This window comes from Poecile atricapillus, chromosome 24, assembly GCF_030490865.1.
Source record: "Poecile atricapillus isolate bPoeAtr1 chromosome 24, bPoeAtr1.hap1, whole genome shotgun sequence".
NCBI lineage: Eukaryota > Metazoa > Chordata > Aves > Passeriformes > Paridae > Poecile > Poecile atricapillus.
In genome coordinates this window covers 4,135,496-4,159,204 of record NC_081272.1, presented here as the reverse complement: position 1 = coordinate 4,159,204, position 23,709 = coordinate 4,135,496, and the positions used below count along the sequence as shown (strand labels likewise).

The 23,709-nt window shown below is 52.7% G+C and overlaps 1 protein-coding gene across 3 annotated transcripts; it reads left to right on the top strand.

Moving 5' to 3' along the window:
- Positions 1-22,999, top strand: LOC131587928 (protein argonaute-1). 3 transcript variants are annotated; one of them, XM_058856282.1, is made up of 19 exons: positions 1-153; positions 7,109-7,292; positions 8,025-8,145; positions 8,276-8,457; positions 8,706-8,842; positions 8,944-9,078; positions 9,324-9,411; positions 10,501-10,648; positions 10,751-10,870; positions 11,664-11,786; positions 12,197-12,330; positions 13,543-13,727; positions 13,886-14,045; positions 14,332-14,422; positions 16,078-16,272; positions 16,399-16,533; positions 17,422-17,523; positions 18,325-18,524; positions 18,949-22,999. In XM_058856282.1, the coding sequence occupies exons 1-19, from the start codon at positions 129-131 to the stop codon at positions 19,055-19,057; spliced, it is 2,574 nt and encodes an 857-aa protein (XP_058712265.1). In that variant the 5' UTR covers positions 1-128; the 3' UTR covers positions 19,058-22,999. The 3 variants fall into 3 exon arrangements, 1 of the variants encoding a protein (XP_058712265.1); XR_009279477.1 differs by lacking the exons at positions 1-153; positions 7,109-7,292; positions 8,025-8,145; positions 8,276-8,457 and having other exon boundaries at positions 8,710-8,842; positions 18,949-19,447; positions 19,700-22,999; XR_009279478.1 differs by lacking the exons at positions 1-153; positions 7,109-7,292; positions 8,025-8,145; positions 8,276-8,457 and having other exon boundaries at positions 8,710-8,842; positions 18,949-19,747; positions 20,555-22,999.
- The last annotated feature ends 710 nt before the right edge of the window (positions 23,000-23,709 follow it).

Here is a 23,709-nt window from a genome sequence, read left to right as displayed (position 1 = left end):
CGGCGGCGCGTGCGCGCGGCGTGAGGGGCGTGAGGCGGCTGCGGCACCGGCCCCGGCCCTGCCCGGCCCCGGCCCCCGGCACGGCCCTGCCCCGGCCCCCGGCTCGGAGCGGTGCCCGCGTGGATGGGATGGAAGCGGGACCCTCGGGACCAGGTACCGCCGGCGGGGATGGAGGGGTGGGAGCGCTGCGCAGCGGGGAGCGCCGAGAGGGCGACGGGGGGCGAAAGGGATGAGGCCGGTGGAACGGGGGGCGGGTGTGCGGCGGGAGCCAGGGGGCCTATACCGGGTGGGGATCGGGGCGGGGGGTGGGGGAGCGCGGTGGAGGGTGTGCGGAGGGCAGCGCGGTGGGTGGTGATGGATGTGGCGGCTGCGCGGGATGTGCGGGGGCGATACCGGGGATCGGGGGCTGTCGGAGGCGCGCGGGGGTCTGAGCAGCGGGGATGCGGGGCAGGCGCGTCCCCCTGGTGCCCCGAAAGCAGCAGTGGTGCGGGCGTAGGGGAAGGGGCGATGGAGGGACTCGCAGAAACCTCTCAGGAGGGGGCACAGGGCCGGGGTCACGTCCAGCCGCAGGTCCCACAGCGCGGAGTGACCCCTGCTCAAGGGGCATGTTCTGTACAAAGCAGCAGGAGCAGCAACCCCCCAGCTCCCCATCCTTTCCCCCAGCTCCCGTTCCATTCCCCCTGCCTACCACCCCCATCCATTCCCCCGGCTGCCATTCCTCCACCCTCCCTGCCATTCCACAGACACCCCCTCTCCAGCTGCCATTTTATCCCCCCCAGCTTCCATTTCATCCCCCTGCTTCCCATCCATCCCCCAGTTCCCCGAGTTCAGGGAGCGGGGGCGCAGGCTGGAGCTGGCGCGAGGCCGGCGACGCCGTGTGCCGTGACAGCACGGAGCGTCTCTTCTGCCCGTGCCAGGGCATGCGCGGAGCCGGGGCTGAGCATGGCCCCGCGGGGCCGAGCTCCAGAGCCACCCTGTACCCCCGTGTCCCCTGCCACAACCTCCGCACGCCCGGCTGGCGACGGGAGCAGCCGGGCAGCTCTGCAGGGGTTTGGAGATTGTTCCCAGGCGGTCTCATCGGCTGCCGCTCGCTCCTGTGCCTGGCCTGAGCATCGTCAACTTGCGATCCTGAGTCGCAGAAGGATTTTGGTGCCTAAAATAAAGCTGAAGGAGGGATGGGGTGATGGCCATGCAGGTCACTGTCCTTCTGAGGCACGGGGTGATGTGGGGATGAGGAGCTGCTACCCTTTTGAGGGAAAGGGCAGTGGGATCAGCAGTTGCTGCCCTGCCATCTCTCTTGTGCTGGTGGATTTGCCACCCGCCATAACACATCATCCTAGTGAGATTTTGACATAAACCTGCTGAGTGTAAACTTCAGCCCTTTCTTAGGATATTTACTTTAAGTGTGGCACAGAAATCTCCCCGTGCCTGTGTTACCTTCTGGCTTCTGGTGCTTTGTGTTTGGGCTGATTTATGGCCTCTGGAAGCCGTGATTTGGCGGCACCGCGGGCTTTGCTGGCGCCTTGGGGCGATAGCAGTGCTGCTGCCTCAGGGCCACGCAGATAACGCTGCTGGGCACCCTCCTATCCCAGCCTGAAACAATGCTCTTAAGGTGCTTTAAAAGAATCTCTTGTATTGGGATGGGGATGCACTCGGTGGACAGGTTTGGGTTTCAGTCCCTGGCCCTGTGAGGGCTGCACTGGGAGCAGGGCTCTGCTGCTGCACCCTTGGGAGTTTCACCTTCTGTCCCCAGACTTGGCTAAAGGATATCTGCTCCCACCCAGATTCACCCCTTGGGCAGGGGACTCATGAACCCCATGTTGTCAGAGGTGCTGTGAATCCTGCCCTGCTGTGGCTCCCCTGGGTATAGGCTTAGCCTTGCATGTGAGCTCTGGTGATGTTGTGGCTTATCAGGGCAATAAAGCAGAAACTGGTGTATGCCTGGATGTGCCCAACATGGAGATGCTTGGACAGGCGGCGGGAAAACCCAGGACATCTGACCCACAGGCAGCATTCAGGGAGGTACACACATGCAGTGGTTTTAAAAACTAAACTTATTTTCCCACAACTTTTAGTTTTCTTTATCCCTTACAAACTTCCTAAAGGCTGTTAATCTCAACTGTTGTCTTCCTGTGCTGAACCTCGCAAAAACCCCAAAGCTGCTCCATCTGTTGGGGCTCTTTATCTTCAGGAAACACGAAATTGCGTATGCCTGGTTCTGGGACAGGATTAGACCGAGAAACAAAGACAGAAGAGGCACCTTGCCTGGAGAAACAGCATGGATGGTTTATCTCTAAACACTCTTTGCAGCCTCTCCCTAAACCCTGGGAAGAACAAAACACAGACAAATTATTAAGATGGCAGATGCAAGGAGGAAGCCAAATCAGGCAGGGAAGCTGCTCCTTAGGCAGGGTGATCTGCACGGAGCCACAGGTGGGTTCAACCTCCACTCTGGGAGCCAGTGGCACTGCAGGGCCGCGGTGGGACATGGAGAGGAGCTGGCGTCACTTTTGTCCTGTCCCTCCAGCACTGGGGGCCGCCTTTGTCTGCGACTCCCGGCTCTGCGCGTCCCTGGCCGCTGCCTGGGCAGTGCAGGAGCAGCGGGAGACCTCATGGTCTCCCAGGCCTAGGCGCCATTAGCAGGGACCCCAGGGTCACTGTGCCGAGTGCATAGCCTGGCTGTGCTACCCGATGTGCTCAGCAGGAGTGCTGGCACTTGCTGTGCCGGTGCTTCTCAAACCCCATAAGAGGGATGGAAAAGAGAGCTGCTGGACAGTTGAGGCCAGCTTGGCAGGACCCTCAGGGGTCGGCTCATGGTTGAGCCGTGTTTGAACCACCAGTATCATACCTCTGGCATCACCATGCTGCCTTCCAGAGCCAGAGCAACTGGAGTACAGCCCCTGCGTGCAGGTGTGATGGAATTGGCACCACTTTGCTGCTGTTCCTTGTGCTCTGTTGCAGCACCTGCAGCTTCACACTCTTGCTCAGCTCAGCCTGTGGGACTGCACGTCCCAGGGTGCAGGGACACCCATTTGGCCAGGCAGGTTTATAGCTTGCACTTTAGGGTGTCACCCATGAGTTCCAGGTGGGAAGCACAGCAGTGTCCTTTGCAATGTTTTGTGTGAGGATACAAAGAACTCAGCAGCTTTCAGATGTCAGTCTGTAGTAAAACGGTTTAGAGCCTGTTTTGGCTCATTTTTTTGCCTGCAGCTACCCCAGTGCAGGACAGGAGCAGAGCTTGGGCAGTTCAGCCTTGCCCGTAGCAGCCAGGCTCTGGTGCATAGACAGGTTTAATGCTGAGCTCTGATGGCTGCAGACGGAGCCTCTGTCCCGTATATGCATCACCTGCTGAAACTCAGTTTGGTTTCAGTTTCAAACCAAAAAGCATCCACAGGTGCAAGACCCTGGCAGTGCTCAGGTCACTCAGGAAGGAACAGGCAGCGATGTCTGGGTTGGCAGAGCTGAGATGGGGCTTTTTGAAGTCTGGGCTCTGTGAAATGGCGTTGGTTGCTGCTTAGAGCCAGTGGTTTTGAAGGTGTCGAGCCTGGAGATTGGGAATGCCAATTGCTCACCCTCCCCAGCAGCTGCTTTTCCCTCTGCCTTTCCTCTTGCTTTGCTCCCGTACATGGATTTCACTTCCGGGGGTAGGGGGTGCGTGTTGTTTCTGGTGTGGTTTAGGATGGGAGATGTCTCGGGGTGAGGATGGACCACGCTGCATGTCTGGTGGCGTTTTTTGTGCCGCGACCCCGTCTGCACATCTCTGGTTCCCTGTATTTTGGCGGGTGGGTGTGCGGAGAGGGGGCCGGCGCGGACCCGCCGCCGCCGCAATAAAACTCCCTTTTGTCTGGGCCCCGTTCCCGCGGCCCCTCGGCTGAATGCGGCGCTGGAGAGGATTTCAATGACATGGTAATTTCATGCTGTCCCACCGGCGGCTTCGCTCGGCGCAGGCAGCTGTTGGGCAGCGGGTCGTGTTCCCCAGCTGTTACAATAAATAACAGAAACAAAGCGTATTCCAGCGCTAATTACCTCAAACTTGCTTTCACTTCGGTGGCGTTGCCCTCGACGCCGTCTCTGCCTGCGGTACCCGGCGCAAGGGCGTCGATGCTCCGCCGCCGGCGCGTCCCCAAGGCACGGCTTTGTGTGCGAAAGTCTGTGATTCCTCCCGGGCCTCGGAATTTCTAATGGCAGCGGATTTCATCCCGCTCACTGGCCGCATTGTGCTGCAGGAACAACACTCGCCCTGCAGCCCCCGGCCCCGGCGCCCGCATTTACATGACAAAGTGGGAGCCTGTGCAGCTCCCATGGAGAGTCGAGGTATGCAGGAGCCCCCCTGTGTGCTGGAAGCCCCCCTGTTTCCATGCACTCTGGGTAGCTTTTTAACGGGGCTTCTTCTTTCTGGCTTCTTTTCTGCTGCCCTGAGCCGGCTTCAGGCATAAAGTGCCTGGGGATGACAGTCGAGCTGTCCGGGATTCTCTGGCAGCATCTTCTGAGCCAGGAGAAGGGTGGCTTTCACTGAGGCAAATCATGGAGGGACCCTGAGTGCTCCTGCTGCTGAGGGCAGGAATGTGGCATGTGAAAGGATGAGCCAAGCTTGCATGTTCACCAAAGGGTTTTGGGGTCTCTCCCACCTGGCTGAAGCAGCCAAGGCTGGGTGGGAGCTTGGCTCATGTGCTGGAGGTGCTGCCTGGTCAGCTGCTTTGGCTTGTCACATTCCAGGACCATGTGTTATGGTCACCAAAAGAAAACTCTCTTAAGTCAGCTCAGGGCTGAACTTGCCCATCCTTGATGCTGGTCATGGTCCTCCCCTGGTCTTTGCAGAGCATCTCCTGTGCCATCAGGTGCTGCTCCCTCTGGCCACTCTGCCCATTTATCTTACCCTGCGTTTGCTGTATCTTCTGGGTCCCATCAAAATTCTGAGCCAACTTTTGTTTTGCTGGAGGCTGGCTCCTTCCTTCATCTGTGATTCATGAGCCTAATTGCAGGGTGTTATGTTCATGAAGCATTTGGGGATCCTCTGGCAAAAGGGTTTGCATGGTAAAGCCTGGAGTGACCAAAGCAGGTGCCAAGTGTGGGATTGATGTGGGGCGAATTGGTCACCTCTCTGCAACTCCTGCCAGCCCCTAACTGGCTTCAGGTCCACTTGGGCACCCAAGTGCCACTGAGCAGCTGGCCAGCTGTGGCCACTGCCCTGTGTTCCGTGCATCTGTAGGGTTACTATGGGCACATAGTGTGCAGTCCTGCTTACACACGGCTGCCAGGATTGTCTGGGGGGTGAGATGATCCAGAGGAGGAGAAGCTGTGGGTGCTGGGCTTGACGTGGCTACAGGAAAGCAGCGGAGAGCTGCTGTCCCCCGACAGATATGGCAGGTGGGTGGTATGGTTCCTCACTCAAAATCAGGGACTGGAGGCTCCAGCAGCACTGGCAAATACCTCTTTGCTTGTGAGCCATGATTTAAAAATGCATCAGCTCGCAGCCAGGGAGCTGGCCACTGCCAAGAAATGTTAATCATGTGGAGACATGACTTACACCGGGAGCAGCTCATCTGAAAATCCGTTCCTTCAAATGAGCTGCTTTTGAAGTGCAGCACAAATGTTTTTTGGGGGCGGCTGGCAGTGACCCTGTCCTGGGGCAGCTGTGGGTGCCTACATAGTCTGAGCCCCACAGTGGACTCGGGGATCCCCACCTTGCTCCAAGTCTTGTGCTGTCTTGTCTGAGGAGGTGCTGGGGCCAGGTGAACCCAGGCTTGGGGCTCCCAGCAGATTTTGAATCTCTTGAGCTGCTGTTGCAGGGCAGAAGCAGGACCAGAGGTTGGCTCTGGAGAATTAACTTCTGCAGTTCAGCCCGTGGATGCTCACAAGAGTTCTCCCATCCCCTGGGTGTCCTGCAGCACTGGTGGCCTTCCATGGGCAGGAAAAGTCTTGTGAAGTTTGGGTGCAAAAGTAAAAGGCAAATTTGAAGCTTAGTTTGCTGCTGTACTGTTTTTCTGCTTCTGATATTTTTAGCCTGGAATGGAAATTTGGATTTAAAAAGAAAGTGGATGGGAGAAAGGGGTGCTAAAAGCACCATGTGTTCTGGAGCTTGAATTGGAGCTGGTTGCTTTGTGGGCCGATGTGGACAGTTGGCCGCGCAGATGGAGCTCTCTGAATACCCCCACACTCGATCCCGACACCAGCCCAGCTGGCTCGGACCTTGTGGTGTTTGAGGAACAAACAGAAGGTGCAGACTGAGAAGGGTGGAGATAGGCAAAGTGGGAATGGGGCAGGAAGGGCTGAGCTCACCTCAGAGAGTAGTGGGGTGGAATAATTCTATGGCAATATTTTAAGATACATTTGAGTGCAAGGGTGCTGTTGATTTAGAAATGCAGCTCAGTCCTGTAACCTTGTACTGGTGCCATCATGCATCTCCAGAACTTCATAAGTGAGACTGTGTAATGGGAATTGTGGAAAAACTGGTATTTCCCTCTTTACAGGTGCCCACACTGCTTCAAGTGGGGATTTGGGATTGGTTTGGATTTTTTGTTGTTTTTTATGGTTTGTTTTTGGTTTTTTGGTTTGGTTTTTTTTTGTTGTTGTTTTTTGGTTTTTTTTTTTTTTTTTTGCAAAACCCAGCAGTTCAACAATTGTGTAGTGCAGATGGAATAATGCGTTTCCTGTGTCTTGTGGCATCCTCCCTCCAGCAATAAGTCGGAATTTGCTGGGGAATGGAGGGGAAATATATGTGTTGTGTCCCTGTTGACAGATTATCCAGGGAATTGCACCCCCTTGGAAAGGGGCACTCTGACAGTGGAGCTGATGCTGCTCTCCCATAGCAGGTGGCAGTGCTGGAGCCTGTGTCAGGGGAGTTGGTGGGGACGCTGTGCCCTGGCACTGCCCTTCAACAGCTCGGCTGGCACCAGTGTTCCCCAGATGGTGCCCAGGGAAGCTGCTTCCTGGTGTGCTGCTCTGAATTCTGCCACTGCCACCTCCTGCCAGGAGGAGGGGTAGTGGGAGACCTACCTTCCTGTTCAGGATGTGGTGATGGAGAGCACTGTGACTGTGAGATCTGTCTGTCTGTCTGTCTGAGTATGGGGTCCCTGGCAGCCCTCCTGACCTGTGCTCTCTTCCACAGCTGCAGGCGCATACCTGCCCCCCTTGCAGCAGGTTTTTCAAGCACCGCGTCGGCCCGGGATAGGAACTGTTGGGAAGCCCATCAAGCTCCTGGCCAACTACTTTGAGGTGGACATTCCCAAGATCGATGTGTATCATTATGAAGTGGATATCAAACCCGATAAATGTCCACGCAGAGTCAACAGGTAAGGCAAGTATTAGAGGTTTGGCACTTGCTCCCTGCTTCGAGTTTCCTAGTGGAGGCTCTCTAAGTGCCTGTCTCTGTCTTTGCAGTAGAAACTATTAGGGTGACTGTTATGGCAGGGGTCACAGCAGTGGCAGGGATCATGGCGCTGCACAATGCCCACAGATGGCTGGATCCCCCAGCCATGTTTGTGCAGCAGTGCTGCTTCCTGGCCTGGGAGCGTGAGGGGTCCAGAGCCTCAGCACAGTCCCTGCTGCTCCAAAGCAGCTGTGCTATTTTGGCAACAATCCTTGATTTAAAAATAGCAAGCCCAGACCTCGGGCCATCATGTACTTTTCTTTGTTTCTCTTTTTGATGTGCTCTTCGCTGCCTGACCCCTCCTGCCCTCAAAGCCTGGGGAGCTTTGTGCCCCAAGGGCCGGTGAGCAGATGCTTCACGTGCTTTCGGCAGCAAGTCATACTGCAGCAGCTCCAGCCACTGTGTGTTCCCCTGTTCCCCTGTGCCATGTCAATTCCTTCTTCCCCCCAGTGCCATGTACACTCCTGCCAAAGCCAATGTACCGAGCACGTGGCTGCTTGTCCAGGGGCTTTCCTGCCCCAGGGGTCTCAGCTCTGCTCTCAGTTGCCCCAGGGAGGAAGACTGGACAGGTTGCAAAAGGTATCAGGCTGTAAAGAAAATTACAAAGCAAACCTCTCCCTTCTCTCCTCCTGCCCCCTCTGTCTTGCCTGTGTAGGGAAGTCGTGGAGTACATGGTGCAGCACTTCAAACCACAGATCTTTGGTGACCGAAAACCAGTCTATGATGGGAAGAAGAACATCTACACTGTCACGGCCTTACCCATTGGGAACGAGCGGGTAAGAGGGGGCAGCAAGCCCCATGTGTGCACTGAGACTTCCCTCCTGCCTGGGAAAGACCAGCAGAAAATGACCCAGCCTCGTCCCTGCAGGGATGCCATGGTCACTGTCCCTTCCCTCCTGCACCCAGGTTGACTTTGAGGTGACGATCCCAGGGGAAGGCAAGGACAGGATATTTAAGGTCTCTATCAAATGGATGGCCATCGTGAGCTGGCGCATGCTGCACGAGGCCCTGGTCAGCGGGCAGATCCCTGTCCCACTGGAGTCCGTCCAGGCACTGGATGTTGCCATGAGGCACCTGGCTTCCATGAGGTACCTGCGCTGAGGGACAATGGGGCTGTGCCAGGGAGGGGGGGGCACTGCTGCCGTTGGCAGACTGCTGTGGCTGAGACTGGCCTTGACAGTTGTAGGAGGCAGCTGTGCCAGTCTTGTCCTTGGGTGCTCCTGCAAAAGAAATAGAGGGGGTGATGCAGCTGGCAGGGTGAGTGCCAGCTTGGGCATCTGGGGGTACTGCTGTGGGCCCAGTGTGTGCCATTGACATCGTTTGCCCTGGTTCACAGGTACACTCCTGTCGGCCGCTCCTTCTTCTCCCCCCCTGAAGGCTACTACCACCCCCTGGGAGGGGGCAGGGAGGTCTGGTTTGGCTTCCACCAGTCAGTCCGGCCTGCCATGTGGAAGATGATGCTCAACATTGATGGTGACGTTATTTCTCATGCGGGGGAGCTGCAGTGGGAGGGCTTGGATGTATTTGGGAAGGCGGGTTGAGAGCAGAGACACATGGTGGTGTCTGTCCCACAGTGTCGGCCACTGCCTTCTACAAAGCCCAGCCTGTCATCGAGTTCATGTGTGAGGTGCTGGACATCCGGAACATCGATGAGCAGCCCAAGCCCCTGACGGACTCACAGAGAGTGCGTTTCACCAAGGAGATCAAAGGTAGAGCCCCCAGGGAGCTCTGGAACCTGTCCCCTGACACTGGCTGTGGCTTGTGTCCCACCTAGCCCCTGCAGTGAGGTGGGGTTGCACATTTTGATTCTGGGACATTCTCATGCTATTGTTGGAGTATCTTCAAGCAGGAAATTAGTTAAGGAAACTGTTGGCAGTATCCTGGGGAAGTTGAGCAAAGGGGAATTGCTCCCATCTTCATCATGACTGTGCTGTGTCTCCCTGTCTCACTTCAGGTCTGAAGGTGGAGGTGACCCACTGTGGGCAGATGAAGAGGAAATACCGTGTGTGTAATGTTACCCGACGGCCAGCCAGCCACCAGACGTAAGGCGGGTGGGCAGATGCCCTTGGAAAAATCTGGGCTGTTCTCTTTGTTAACAGCTGCTGGTGTCATTAGGGGGAGCTGAACCGGAAGCTCCAGTCTTTGCTGGCAAAAGGAGACGTGTCTGGGGCTCCACAGCCCTGTGCCATGTGTGGAGTGGGATGCAGGGCGATGGGAGTGCAGAGGATGCTGTGTCTGGCAGGCGGAGCATGGTGGTGGGCGGGAGCCGACATGCCAGGAATTGTCCTAGTTTTTGCCTCTGGGTTTGTTTTTTTTTCATTCTTAAAATAGTCGCTGCCAGAGCAGAGACTTTGTCAGGGGCTAACATAAGTGTCTGCCATGGAATTTTTTGTGTGTGCCTGAGAGCAGCCTGGCCCTGGGCACTCCTTGGTGTCTCCTGTGCACCAGCATCCTTGGGTTGCAGCCTTGGGGCTTAGTGAGAGCAGGAGGAACATGGCACCTCGCTGATGTAGTCAGCCTGGTTCTCCTGTAATTTTGGTTCGCTACAGAATATCAGGTCAACTCTGAATTTTCATGGAGCTCTTTATGGAGCTGGGAGCAGCTGGTGCTCGCTGAGGATGGGTATTGCGCTCCAGCTGCGGGTGTCGTGGCACATCTCAGCTCTGCAGCCAGGAAGTTTGGGGTTTTTTTCCCCTCTGTTTTTGAGGGGAGATGTTCCCCTCCTGCCTCCCTCTGCCCACCCTGCAACTGCTGTCCTGTACCTGGAGAGGCCAGTTAGCCTTTCCCAGTTCAACTCCCAGGGAGGACGCCAGGCACAGAAACCCTCCGGAGTGCCAGTGTGCTCTATTTTTTTTGCCCAACCATGGCATGTGTGGCATGTCCTGCAATAAACATTTGCCCTGATTAACTGGATTAGTGAGGAAGAGTTTTATTTAGGGACCTCACTCCCACACTGGGGTAAGAGTATTCCTGACTCCATTTCTGAAAATATCTTGTGCTTTTTATTTTGTTGTATGGCAGCTCAGGGTGGGAGCCCAGCAGCTCCCTCTGCCCAGCCACAGTACATAGTGCCTGAGTTCTGGAAGTGTCTGTTCTGAGTAAGTGCATCTTTCATGTCCTGCCTCTTCCAGGTTCCCGCTGCAGCTGGAGAGTGGTCAGACAGTGGAGTGCACAGTGGCTCAGTACTTCAAGCAGAAATACAATCTGCAGCTGAAATACCCTCACCTGCCCTGTCTCCAAGTTGGCCAGGAGCAGAAACACACGTACCTTCCGTTGGAGGTGAGTGTTGGCAGCTGTTGTTTGGGGCTGTGCTCAACTGTGGTCCCCTTGTGTCTTACCTGTCCCCAACACATGGCTGCTCTCTGTTCCCTCCCTGTGCAGGTGTGTAACATCGTGGCAGGCCAGCGGTGCATCAAGAAGCTCACGGACAATCAAACATCAACCATGATAAAAGCAACAGCCAGGTCTGCCCCAGACAGACAGGAGGAAATCAGTCGCCTGGTATGTGACACAGGTCCCTGGGGGGGCAGGATTAGGGCTTGGCACTGATAGCAGGTTATGGTGTTGTGTCTGTGTTGGACGTTGCCATGGTCCTGCTCCTCAGCTGCTCTGTGGTGGAGAGCTGTGACCCACTGAGAAGGTGTTGGTGAGCTTAATGGTGGGGTTTTATCACCCTCTTCCCACTGAATCCCTGTGCAGAGGTGTCTGTGTGTATGTAATGGACACTGGATAGGGGAGCCTGGCTCAAAGAGACCATAGCAAATTCACACCCTTGCACTGATGGAATCTGACCCAAAGGGAGCTGGAACTAAAAATGGGAAACAGATTAGAGACTCACTCCTGGCTGTGGGTGTTAGTGGGGCTGTGTGGTGGGGCTGCAGTACAGGAACTCTGTGCCTGGTCACTGGTTAACGGGGCTGTTGCTCCCCAAATGTGTACATTTGTACACATGTGCATGGCTTTTGAAGCCAGGGACATTTGGTATTCCTTCTGGAACTCTTGATAAGTTTCTTGCCAGTCTGAACTTTCCTGTTGAAATCTTAAATCTCAGGAGCAGGCTGTGCTGTTAGTTGCATTGGTTAGTGTGTTTCAAAATTAGGTCCCCCTGGGTCAGTTTGCAGGAGAGGGTTTGAGCCTCAGTGTTGATCTGCTTGCCCTCCCCTGTCAGAGCTGCTCCACCTGCAGCTCTGTGGAGAACAGGGCTTCAGGTGCCCACATTTGCTGGCCAGCTGCACCTGCCTGGGATGCAGCAGTTGGTCTTACTCCTTCCTGTGGCCCTTCCTGCTCTCTGCAGATGAAGAATGCCAGCTACAACCTGGATCCATACATTCAGGAGTTTGGGATCAAGGTGAAGGATGATATGACTGAGGTGACAGGGCGGGTCCTGCCTGCTCCCATCCTGCAGTATGGAGGCCGGGTAAGTGGGGCTGCCTGGGCTGGGCTGCACTGTGCAGGGAGATGCTGTCAACACCTGGAAACACTGTTTCTGAGCAAAAGTTGTGTTACCTTCATGTTAGAGCTGGAATGTTTTATCAAAGTGTCTTAGCTTCGTGGTTTTTGAGTTTTTTGTAATATAACTGGTTCTGAAAGTTGTAGCCAAGAGTCATTGGTGATGAGATGAAGAGGAGAGGGGTGCTCAGCATAGGGCAGCTTGGGTGAATTTTCTGTCACTGCTGAGGAGCTGAGGCTGTGGATTGCCCATCGCCAGGGAGTCAGCTCCAGGTCCAGCACTGGGACAGGGAGCACAGCCCCAGCCCATGCAGGGGCTCTGGGGCTGCGGGGCTGGGCAGGCTGCGGCCGCGCTCTGACCCTCTGTTTGCCTTGCAGAACCGGGCCATTGCAACTCCCAACCAGGGCGTGTGGGACATGCGAGGGAAGCAGTTCTACAACGGCATTGAGATCAAAGTCTGGGCCATTGCCTGCTTTGCCCCTCAGAAGCAGTGTCGAGAGGAGGTGCTGAAGTAAGGAAAGGGGCAGCCCATGTGGGTGGGGGAAGCCAGAGGGGCCGTGGCTCCAGAGGTGTCCACACTGCTGCTCGCAGCTGGGGACTGCGTGTCCGGCATCACCAGTGCTGGAGCTGCAGGAAGCTCCACTGCTTGTGGTACCAGTCTAATGTGGGGTGTCCAGTTCCTGCTGCTCATGGTTTATCCAGAGAGCCTGTTTGTCTCGGCTGCAAATGGTCCCTAAGCCATCACAGAGCTGCTAGATTGGAGTACCTGTGAGCTGTCAGTCAGGCTCTCCTCGATCTGCTCTTTGTATCAGAGAGCTGCAGTATTCAGAGATGAAACCACCAGCTTTGAAGCTGTATTGAACTCTTCTAGACTGAATCTCCTCAGAGAGAAGGGGTTCTAAGGATTAAAAGTTTCCCCAATAATCTGAAATGATGTAATTCATGTAGGAAGCATCCTAACTTTCCATGGGTTATTACAGAGAAGTTTTGGGCTTTCTGAAAAGCTTTAGTAATTTAGAGAATATGTTTCTGTAGCAAAGTGACACAGAGCAGGAACAGTTTATTTGACTTAGGGAAATGGTCACTTTGGTTTTGGATTCTTCTGGGGCTTCAGGTTTCTCCTGACTGAGAGTGGCTGCATTGAGGTGAGCACTTTGTGTGTCTCTTCTGGGTGTTTGGCATGGTCAGTGTTTGAGGTTTGGAGGAGCTCAGTGTCCATGTCTGCAGTACCTGGGTGCAGGTGGCAGTGACACCGCATTCCTCCCCGTGATCCCTTTGCAGCAGAGCTGTGAACCCTGTGTTCCCTCTGGCTCTTGCTGCATCAAATCAATCCTTGGCATTCCAAAAATCCAGAGTGTGCCTGAATTATGGTAAGTGCAGGGTGACATTAGCTTTGCAGTCACCTGGAAATCAGCTGTGGAAGGCAGCAGGTTTGTCCTCCACTGCTCCAGCTTCCTAAGGGAGAAGGGCTCAGCTCCATTGCATTAAGAAAGAGTCAGTACGTGGGTAAGATGGCACCAAGAGGGGACAGTTTAACCCTGACATGTGCTGGTCTTGTGTTTCCTGTGCCATGCATGTGCTGGGTGCCATAGAGCCACCAATAGGTGATATGCTGGCCCTGTCTCTGTCCTGTGCTGTAGCACTCAGCCGTGGGGCTCTGTGCTTGGTAGCACAGCTGTCCTGCAGGAGGCCTCAGGGCTCACGGCTTCTCCTCCTGGCACAGGAACTTCACAGACCAGCTGCGCAAGATCTCCAAGGATGCTGGGATGCCGATCCAGGGCCAGCCCTGCTTCTGCAAGTATGCCCAGGGTGCAGACAGCGTGGAGCCCATGTTCCGACACCTCAAGAACACCTATTCAGGGCTTCAGCTCATCATTGTCATCCTGCCAGGGAAGACGCCTGTGTATGGTGCGTCTGGGGCAAGCACAGAAAAAAGGTCTTTGGTCTGGCTCTGCAGGGCTGGCTCCTGCAGGGCTCTCTCTCCCCATTCCCAAGGGTGTTGCTGGAAGTGGTACAGGGCTGATTGCCTGTATGCTCACCTGCTTACCTGCTTCCTCTGCCCACAGCCGAAGTGAAGCGTGTTGGGGACACTCTCCTGGGAATGGCCACGCAGTGCGTCCAGGTCAAGAATGTGGTGAAAACCTCCCCACAGACTCTTTCCAACCTCTGCCTCAAGATCAACGTCAAGCTTGGCGGGATCAACAACATCCTTGTGCCTCACCAACGGTTTGTACTGCTACTGCCTCGCATAGTTTTGGGGTTGTACCTCAAGTCCCTTGTGGTGCTGACTGCCTGGCTTTACATGGAGAAGAGGGGGCCTTCATAAAGTAGCTCTTTGAAATGAGGGTTTGTAACTTGTTTCACCTCGTTGATAACGAGCTGTTGATGTGTCCAGGCCAGAGTTGGAGGTCAGGAGATATCCTTGATACCATCTGCTCAGCTCCATTGGGTTGTACATCACCCTGAGATGGCCCCAAAGGCTGACAGCTTGTTCTCTCTCCTCTCCCACCAGCTCTGCCGTCTTTCAGCAGCCGGTGATCTTCCTTGGGGCTGATGTCACCCACCCGCCAGCAGGAGATGGGAAGAAACCCTCCATAACTGCTGTAAGTTCACAGCTTGGTGCCCAAAAACCCTGCAGGATGCTGGAGCTGGAATGGGACTCATGTGTCCATATGTTATTGCTGTCCCCATGATGACTCTTCTCAGGGTGGGCCCGTACCCTGTCAAGTGTTCTTATCCCAGTCCTGGGAAGTTGCATCCCAATCCCTTCCTGCCTCCCTGTGCAGGGAAGCTGTAGTTTTTGGGAACTGCGGGGAGAGTGGCAGCTGCCACCAGATGGGGCTCGTGATGTGCTGGCCCTGAGCGTGGTCTTGGAGAGTGCCAGGAGCTTAGTGCTGCATGGAGTCATCCTGGGGCATCCCTGTCCAGCTGCAGCCCTTCAGGGACCTTCTCCCTACTGGAGAGCTGGGGTTTGGGACATGGGGAAAACTGGACTGACTGGGCTTCTAAGCCCTTTGTGGAGGAGGATTTGCCTCTTCTCAAATGAATAATGAGCATCCATGGAGCAAAGTTCTGCTCAGTGCCAGCGGAGTGAGGGACAGCTTGTGCCTTCCATTGGGCTGGGAGACACTGCCCTGTGCTCGTTGCCATACAGGATAAGCACATCAGCATTTTCCTGTTAAGTTCTTAACTTTCCAGGACTCACAGCTCAGGTTTTCCTTGGCATGCAAATGTGTCTTTGGAGGAATGTTTTTTTTCTTAATTAGAAGGGGTTGGGAAAGGCTTTGGGTTGTTTGCTGTAGGTGTGGGTGGGACAGAACAGGCTGTTTCCTGGCAGCAGAGCTTCCCCTTTGAAAATATCTTCTGTGGTTTGTGCAAGACCACTGGGGCTTTTTTCTTAATTTTTGTGAAAGCATTTTTGAAGCTGCAGGGGAGGAGAAGGGTAAAGCCTCTGGAGCAACTTGACCGTGTCCTTGGTGTGTTGCTGATTGGACTGTAGTAGTGGTTCTGTGGCTGTGAAACTATAGGAACAGTTTTTATTGTACACATTGGCTCCAGTGGGGGAGCCCCAGCCCCAGAGCTCTGTTTGCAAAGGGAAAGTGGAAGCATTGGGGCAACAGATTGACACTACTGAGGATGTGGAGTCTGTGGTGCTTCTCTTCTGCTCAGGGGATGTGGGGCACATGGCACAGTTGCTACTGAGTGTGGGGAGTGAGGCAGCTGGGTGTCTGTTCCCCAGCATGGGCCAGCACTTGATTCATGCTGTCCCTCCAGCCCTGTGTCACAGCCAAGCCAAGCTGCCCCTGACCTGTTGCTCTGACATGTCTGAGATCTGCCTGCACTGCAGTGGGAACTCCCTGCTCAGTGGTTGCCATGCAGTGACTTGACCCACCATGTCCTGGGGCAGCCCCACTTCCTCTCACTTCTGGGAAGGAGAAGTGAAGCAGGGGCAAAGCAGCAGCAGTCCCTCACAGCCACGGCATTCAGTGGCACCAACCAAAGTTGTCTCACTGGAAATTCCCACAAATGTTTAAAAGGGCATGGCAGAGTGTGAGATCAGCATGTGGCCATGACCATGGATGTCCCTTCTGGGCACTGATTGCCTGTACAGTATTTGCTGTCCCATCTGATCTGTGAGTTCAGGTGCTCTGCCCATGGCCAGCCGTGTGTTTGGGAAGCAGGTGAAGGCTGGGAATGTCCCACATCTCCTCTGTCCTTTCTGGTGTAAGACATGGGCCTGGCCTGTCTGTCACTGCAGGTTGTGGGCAGCATGGACGCCCACCCAAGCCGGTACTGTGCCACGGTGCGTGTGCAGCGTCCTCGCCAAGAGATCATTGAGGATTTGTCCTACATGGTGAGGGAGCTCCTCATCCAGTTCTACAAATCCACACGCTTCAAACCCACCAGGATCATCTTCTATCGCGATGGTGTTCCTGAGGGGCAGCTCCCACAGGTGAGGAACCTTCAGATCCCTGTTGGCCAGCGGGGCTGCACCAGCTCCCGTAAGGTTCCTTAAGGGTGCCCAGGGACAGCTGGGTGCTAGTGTGTCCCCTCATTCTGTGTGCCCTTGTCTCTCCAGATCCTTCACTATGAGCTCCTGGCAATCCGAGATGCCTGCATCAAACTGGAGAAGGATTACCAGCCTGGCATCACCTACATTGTCGTCCAGAAGAGGCATCACACCCGGCTCTTCTGTGCAGACAAGAATGAGAGGGTGAGTGCTGCAGGGTGCTAGGGCTGGAGGCGGCTGATTCATCCCTGTCTGATGGAAGAGCCAGCCCTGGCTTTGCCAAGGGGAAATCTCACCACTGGCAGGGAGAGTTCATTCTGAATGAAACGTGCTGCTCAGTGAACGCCTACAGCCACATGGATTAGTCTGCTTCTAGAACCCCAGCCAGCTGTTTATTGTTATTATGAGTTACTGTGTGCTGATGATCCTGGTGACTCTTGAAATAGCCTCTGTCAGCTTGAAAACATCTGTTGTTTTGGTGATAGCTGGAGTTGCTGACGTGACAGGCTGAATAACCCCTTGCTTGCTCACAGCTTGTTCATGTATGCTCTGCAGTAGCACTGATTGCTGTCATTGTTCCTAGATTTGATCTGAATTTAATGGTCAGATTGAGTCTAATCAGACTGCTCCACATGAGCAGGAAGATTTTATCTTGAGAACTAAGGACAGTTTTTGATTAGGATGTAAAAGACCCAGTATCTTGTGGCACAGACTCTAGAACATGTTCTACAGACATCCCTGGAGTTTTGCTCACTTAATCTTCATCTCTAAAGTAGGATGGGCCCCTGCCCAGCCCTCACCCTGATGCTCTCTTTCCCATGCTGTTTGCTATGTCTCTGTGTCATGCCTGGTGTTGATTCCTGCAAAAAATGCCAGCAGGCCTATTTGGGTGGGGAGCAGAGTAGGATGAGCTGCTTCTCTCTCCTCTGAATGGGCACTTAGAGACCATCTCAACATCTCAAATGGACATGGGCACCCTCCACCATGGTCCTGGGGCAGGGCAGATGTCCTTAACTGTGTTAAGGACAGTTCTCTTGGCAACTGGAAATAACCAAACTCTGCAGTGCTTGGATCTCTTTCTATTCCCTGCAGATTGGAAAGAGTGGGAACATCCCAGCAGGAACAACAGTGGATACCAACATCACCCATCCCTTTGAGTTTGACTTCTACCTGTGCAGTCATGCAGGCATTCAGGTACCATGCTCCAGTGCTGGCTCCTGGGATGCTGCTGGGTTTTTTGACTAATGTTGCAGATTGTGCTCTTGTGCATTTGTCCTGGCCCTGTCACAGCCTCCCTTTAGCATGGAGATGTGGGCAGTTGGATTTGAGGATAGTTGGATCTGAGCTGCCACTGCGGTGGTTTGGCAAGCAGGTGCCGGGTCCATGCTGCTGCTGCATTGTGTGGCACGTACTTGGTTTTTCTCCTGAAGCCAAGGGTCTCTCCTAAGAGATTTTTCTCCTTCAGAGTAGCCAATTCAGCAGCTTGTCAGCTGGTGTCTGAGTGTGCTGGGGCGCCCACTTGTCAGTAGGGACCTGCTGTCTGGCAGGAAAGCCAGGCCAGCCGTCCCTGCCTGCTCTGCAGCTGCCTGACTGCAGGCAGCCAAGATTAGTCAGAAACCAGACTGGAAAAACTGCACTCGTGTAATCTGCAGCTGCTTCCAGAAGGGAGGCTGCTCAGCTTCCCCTCCCCTGTGCAGCCAGCAGGAGCTGGCCCAGGGCGATAGGGATGCAGTGGGGGATGCAATGGGATATGCAGTGGGCTGTGGCACAGAGGGAACAGGCACCAGGCAGCATCATTAGTAATGCTTTGCATCTTGGTGCCAAGGGCTTTCCTGCCTTGCTGCTGTGTAGGGTTCTCACAGCAGAGAAGCACAGGCATCCTTCCTGCCTAGGCCGGCTGACAGATCATTTAGATCAGAGAGGGGATGATGGGGATGTGAGGCAGCTTCGTCTGGGTGCAAGCGGTATCTCTCACACCGGCCCCCTCCTTCCCAGGGCACGAGCCGGCCGTCCCACTACTACGTGCTCTGGGATGACAACCGGTTCACGGCGGACGAGCTGCAGATCCTCACGTACCAGCTGTGCCATACCTACGTGCGCTGCACCCGCTCTGTCTCCATCCCGGCCCCAGCCTATTATGCCCGGCTGGTGGCGTTCCGGGCGCGGTACCATCTCGTGGATAAGGAGCACGACAGGTGAGGAGCACAGCCCGTGGCCCTGGGAGGGCAGAGCCATGCATGGCCAGGGGACCTTGATATTTGAAAGTTCCTGTGTCTGAGTGCTGCAGCAGAGCCTTTCTAGGGGAAGACCTGCATGTAGCTGCATCCTCTTAAAGCGCAGCACAGGGGGAATGAGGATAAAGGAGGGTTAAATCCTATCCTGAGCTCCTCCCAGGCTTGTGGGAGCATTCCTTGGGTGTCTGAGCATTTCCAGCTGCCTCAAGGTGCTGGAATCTGCAGTACAGGCACAATCACCAGCATGCACAGCATCCCTATGCACTGCAGTGAGTTGACTTCCTGTGCTGCCAGCATTCGGCTGATCCCCATCTCCAGGGGAGTTTCTCAGTGTTCCCATGGGGAATATATGAAATAATTACACAGTGATTTCCTTGATTTTCAGTGGCGAGGGCAGCCATATATCTGGACAGAGCAACGGCAGAGACCCCCAGGCCTTGGCAAAGGCTGTGCAGGTTCATCAGGACACTTTACGTACCATGTACTTTGCTTGAAAGCCTAACTTTTGTTACCTCACTCAAGAAAGCTTTCAGATTTGTAGGAGCCATACAAAAAAGGAAGCATTGGGACACCTTGGTTTTTTTTTCCAATGAGACATCACTGCAGGGCAGGCAGTGTCGACTCGAGGCAGGAGACCAGCACCACGGGACAGAACGATCCAACACCTTTGTAGGATTGGAAGAGACTGATGATGATGATGATGATAATTTTTTTAATTTTTTCTGGCTTTGCAAAATTTTGACCTGACCAAACACATGAAGGCGTTCAAGGGAAGGGATAAAACTCCCAGGAGGCGGAAGCAGGTTTTCATTTTTAAGATGCAATACTAGAGACTCCTGACTGTGAACTGGCGGCTTTGGTCCTCCGTTGCCCACCAGGCGCTGGTAGGTATTTTTGTGGGTGTTGGGGGGAGGGGATTTTTAGAGCCTTAAAACAGAAGACTAGATTTATAAAACTAATATTTTAGATTATGAGATGCTTTAATGGATTGAGGGGAAAAGAAAAAAAACAAACAACTAGTTTATAGGAGAATTGTAACACTAACAGTTCCCCGCCCCCGAGTAATTCCCCCTGGATAATGTAAGGCACCCTAGCACTTAGCTCAGAACTGAAAACTGTCTTCCTCGTGTTACAAGCTAGTCAGCTGCTGCCGCTCGAAGCAACAGTCACAGACTTTTCCATGGGTGAGTGCCTTACTATGATGCTGCAAAATTTCAATGTTTTTAATCTTGTAAGGAAACTAGTAATCTTGTCTTGATGGTGGTCCATATTTCCATCGGAAGGAGTTAATTTCTATGGTCCTCAGTTGCAGTTTGTGTCAGATCATGACCTCACAGTGGTTAAACCCCATTGAAAGATGTGCACTTTCATACAGGACACGTTTAATGGCTGCTGACCCATTTTTGTTTCCAATGTATTACTTGTTATTTAAAACTGTTTCTGACAAATGGGGGCATCTCAATCCCATGAGGACAGAAAGTGCTATCCATGTTTTTCTTTAGGTTTTTTTCCCCCCTGAATTTTTATGATGGACACCGGGATTTTTTACTAAACATTATTTTTATACGATATTGAGTCTGTTGCCAAAATCCACAAGTCATTAACATTCTCAGAGTTTACATCACCGCACTTCCTGAGGCTGTATGCTCACACCACAGCTCTCCGTTTCTGTCTGATGAGTGCTGCCGACTGCAGCCTGTGCTGTGCCAGGTGCTCCACAGTGCTCGTTGCCCGTGTGCATTCGGCATGTGTCTGCCCAGGCTGCCTGCTTTCCCACCTACCATATCTCCACCTCCAGCACCCCAGGCTCTCACCCTCTCTGCTGCTAGGTTTTGCTGCTCTTTGTGTCATGGTATCACTGCTCTCATGCCCAGGATTTTTATTCTGAAAGCACACCAGATTGTTCCTTAGAATGATGAAATCCCTGTTGTTGTTATGGGGGAAACTCCTGATTTGTCCTTGTACCAGGAAAACAGCCTTTTTCCCCACAGGAACCTGGTCACTGCTTTTCAGACCCATTTTGCTGCACAGTGACCATACGCACGGTGGCGGGGCCATGGTGGCAGCTCAGTACCAATATCATCCGGGCACATTATCTGGGGTTTTTTCTATGAAAGTGTTCACAGCGCTTCCTTCAAGAGACAAACGAGGCGCACGCTCCTGCCACGCTCTGAGGGGAAGAGCTCTGGTATAATTTTCCTGCTGAACGCATTTCCCAGGCGGCCCCACACAAGCGCTGCCCCTGGCCCATGCATGGACAGAAGCACATCTAAACCTCTTTGGTTTGTACTTTCTGACGTTGAAACTTGCCTTGCCTTCATGAAAACCACACCGGTCATGTTGGCCCATTGAGCTGTCCTAACCCTGGGAATTCACTCTTCCCATTTTCTTTTGGGGCAACGTGTTTGTGAACAGTGACAACATCACTATGCTATGCAAACTAAGTGCTGAGCCCACTGATGTCACATTTGGTGAAGAGCCTACGTTTAGCACAGTCCTGTTTTCCTCAAGACCACAGTGTTTGGTTCACATCCTCCTTTGCACCTTGTGTCAACCGCCACTGCTGTATACCCTCAAGGTGATGGGGAGGAGAGCAGGAACTATCCGTGGTCAGTAGGCAGGGAACTCTTAGGAAGGCTTTTAGAGCGTAGGGAACACATCAACACTTAAGTGTCAACATGAGAAGCCTACATTCCTCTACACAAGTGCCTGCATAGTGACACCAATCAGCACCTCCATCTCATCCACCGAACTCTGGCTTGTGTTCACTGAAAACAAAACAATCTCAGAGGGGCTGTTCCTGCTCACCTGGTGTTAGAAGGCTCCTCCATATGAATAAAATTGGGGTCAAGGTCAAGGTTCTCTCTGCAAATCAGTTTGTTCACCAGCATTACACCGGAACGCACCTGGCTGCTGCTCTGCAGTGAGGGGCAAAGGTATTTTGGTTCCTCGTTTTTATTTTAGTGTTTTAGTTGGGTCTAGAATTCTGAAATGTCTTTTAGTAGCTGTGGCATAGCACGTGCCGTTTTTAACCATTTGAAAAGAGATAGTGTGGGCATTTACAGAAACAGCTTGTTGCTCTGTAACAATTTTTTTTTAACCTTGAGACTTGAAATGTAAAATGGACCTTTAAGATTTGCACTCATTTGTAAGGTGGCTGTTCATAGAAAACTATGAATGAAGACTTGCTGATGTAGCACCTACTTTTAACAGCAATTTTAACTACACAAAAGCTTCAAAGCTTCTGAAACTCTCAGCTGTTGACTTGCAGATCATGTTCTGACCTTATTTCACCCTCTGCATTGGGTTTTCATGGTTTTGGATAAACAAAAAAGCCAATCTCAGTAGCTGCTGTGCCCTTTAAACCCTGTTTCCACTTTGAAGAAGTTTAGAGAGGTTGGAGTGACGCGCATGTTTTCTATACCAGACTATGCACTGTACCCTCTCTGCGCTCCGGCATTGGCATTTCTCCCCCTCTCTTGTCCGAGATGCAAATGAGTAGCTGCATGCTGAGGTGTGTTTTGCTGCCTGTAGCGGATAGGTGTTACCCCAGGTACAAATCAGGATCTGTAGTTAGCCACAAACCCCACACGGGCATCCCGATCAGCTCCGAGTCTCTGCCTTCTCCATGCGCACGAATTTCACCTGCGATTGGAAGTGTCGCTGAGTGCATGCAGTTTTGTGGGAAGAGGAGTAGCTTTCATTTACCTGTTGAATGCTGTCGTTTCCCTTATCTCATATCTGAAAAGAACGGGGCAGGAGGGCTGCTCTGCCCTCTCCCCGCAGCTTCCAGGGCAGTCAGGGTGTTCTGGGATCGCACATGATGTCTCAAACAGCCCAAGCATCCAGTGTTGCCTCACGGAAGGTTTTCTTCTTGGAAAATCAGTGTGAAATAAAAGAATGTGATTGTTTCAGGAAGGGAAGCCAGACAGCAGGAGAGCAATAAACAAGTGAAATTCGTATCTTGCCCGAGTGATTTGCACTTCAATAGTTGTGAAAGAAAATTTCCATGACTCCAGTGCTTTTGTGTTCGATTTCCAGCCCCTTTCGTACCTCCTTTCTATGAGCAAGTGTGGGACTGTACATAGGGTGTTTACAGGATGCTCTGTTTGGGTTGTTATTTTTCTTGTGGGTTTTTTTTGCTCTAGCTTGAACTCTGTATGGTCCATTTGTTAAATAGCCGTGAACAGTTGATGTACAGTACTTACTAAACAAACAGCAGCACAAAACTTATTTTATTAAGAAAATATGGCTTATATTTTAAAGGTTGAATATCAATTTTTTTTTTTTTGTATGTGTGGAATTAAGACTGGTGAAGAGTAACAAAGTCCTTGGATTAGGCCAAAAGAAAATACTGTAAGATCCTAACCACCTCTTTATTAAAGAAAGCAGTATGATTAAAGAGCTCCAGAACATTGTATTTATATTGGATTTGATTTAATTGCATTTGTGGATTTTTTTTTTTTTTTTTTGCCTTGGTCCTGATTTTTGCTTGCAACTTCAACTTTGCATACAGTCCCAAGTGTCTGTTACCCTGTAACTGTTGGCAGAAGACCTAAATAAAAGCAATGTGAATATGTTTTTATTGACATAAAAATACTCCTGAGTCACATCGTGTGGGGAAGGGACATGTGCATCCCAGCCATTCCCTCAGGAAAGGCTGGGGGACAAACAGGGAAACACTGACTGGAGCCGAATTGCATCAGACACTGCAGAGGATCCAACACCTCTCACTGTCCAATGAGAGAAACACTTAAGCAAACAAATACATGCTTAAAACTTCTGGGAATATAGTACAATTCCACTTTTTATTAAAACATCACCTGAGAACTGACTGATTTCGGGCTCCTGGGTTAATAGATAATAGAAATGTACATCAAAATATGCTGTTCCTCCAGCCTCTCTGAGTGCTTCAGGGGCTCTTGGCTCTGAGGTGCTTTAAGGACAGATTTCAGACTCCTTTTTGGGTTGAGGTTAAACTTGATCCTCTGGGTTTCTGCAGTGCCTCATGTTTTACATTTCACATCATGTTTTATATTTCCCAGCTTTGCAATTCTTGCAAACATCCTAGCTTTCTCCAATGCCAGCAGCTTATGGTTGAATTTTACAGTCCAGAATTGGAGGTTGTTTGCCATCCTCTGAGTTC

Bases quoted from the DNA above. Each gene is read 5' to 3' on its own strand.
- LOC131587928 (XM_058856282.1), top strand. From the start codon at position 129: ATGGAAGCGGGACCCTCGGGACCAG. The intron at 154-7,108 runs GTACCGCCGGCG...TCTCTTCCACAG, and splicing joins AGCGGGACCCTCGGGACCAG to CTGCAGGCGCATACCTGCCC. The intron at 11,787-12,196 runs GTAAGTGGGGCT...TTTGCCTTGCAG, and splicing joins TCCTGCAGTATGGAGGCCGG to AACCGGGCCATTGCAACTCC.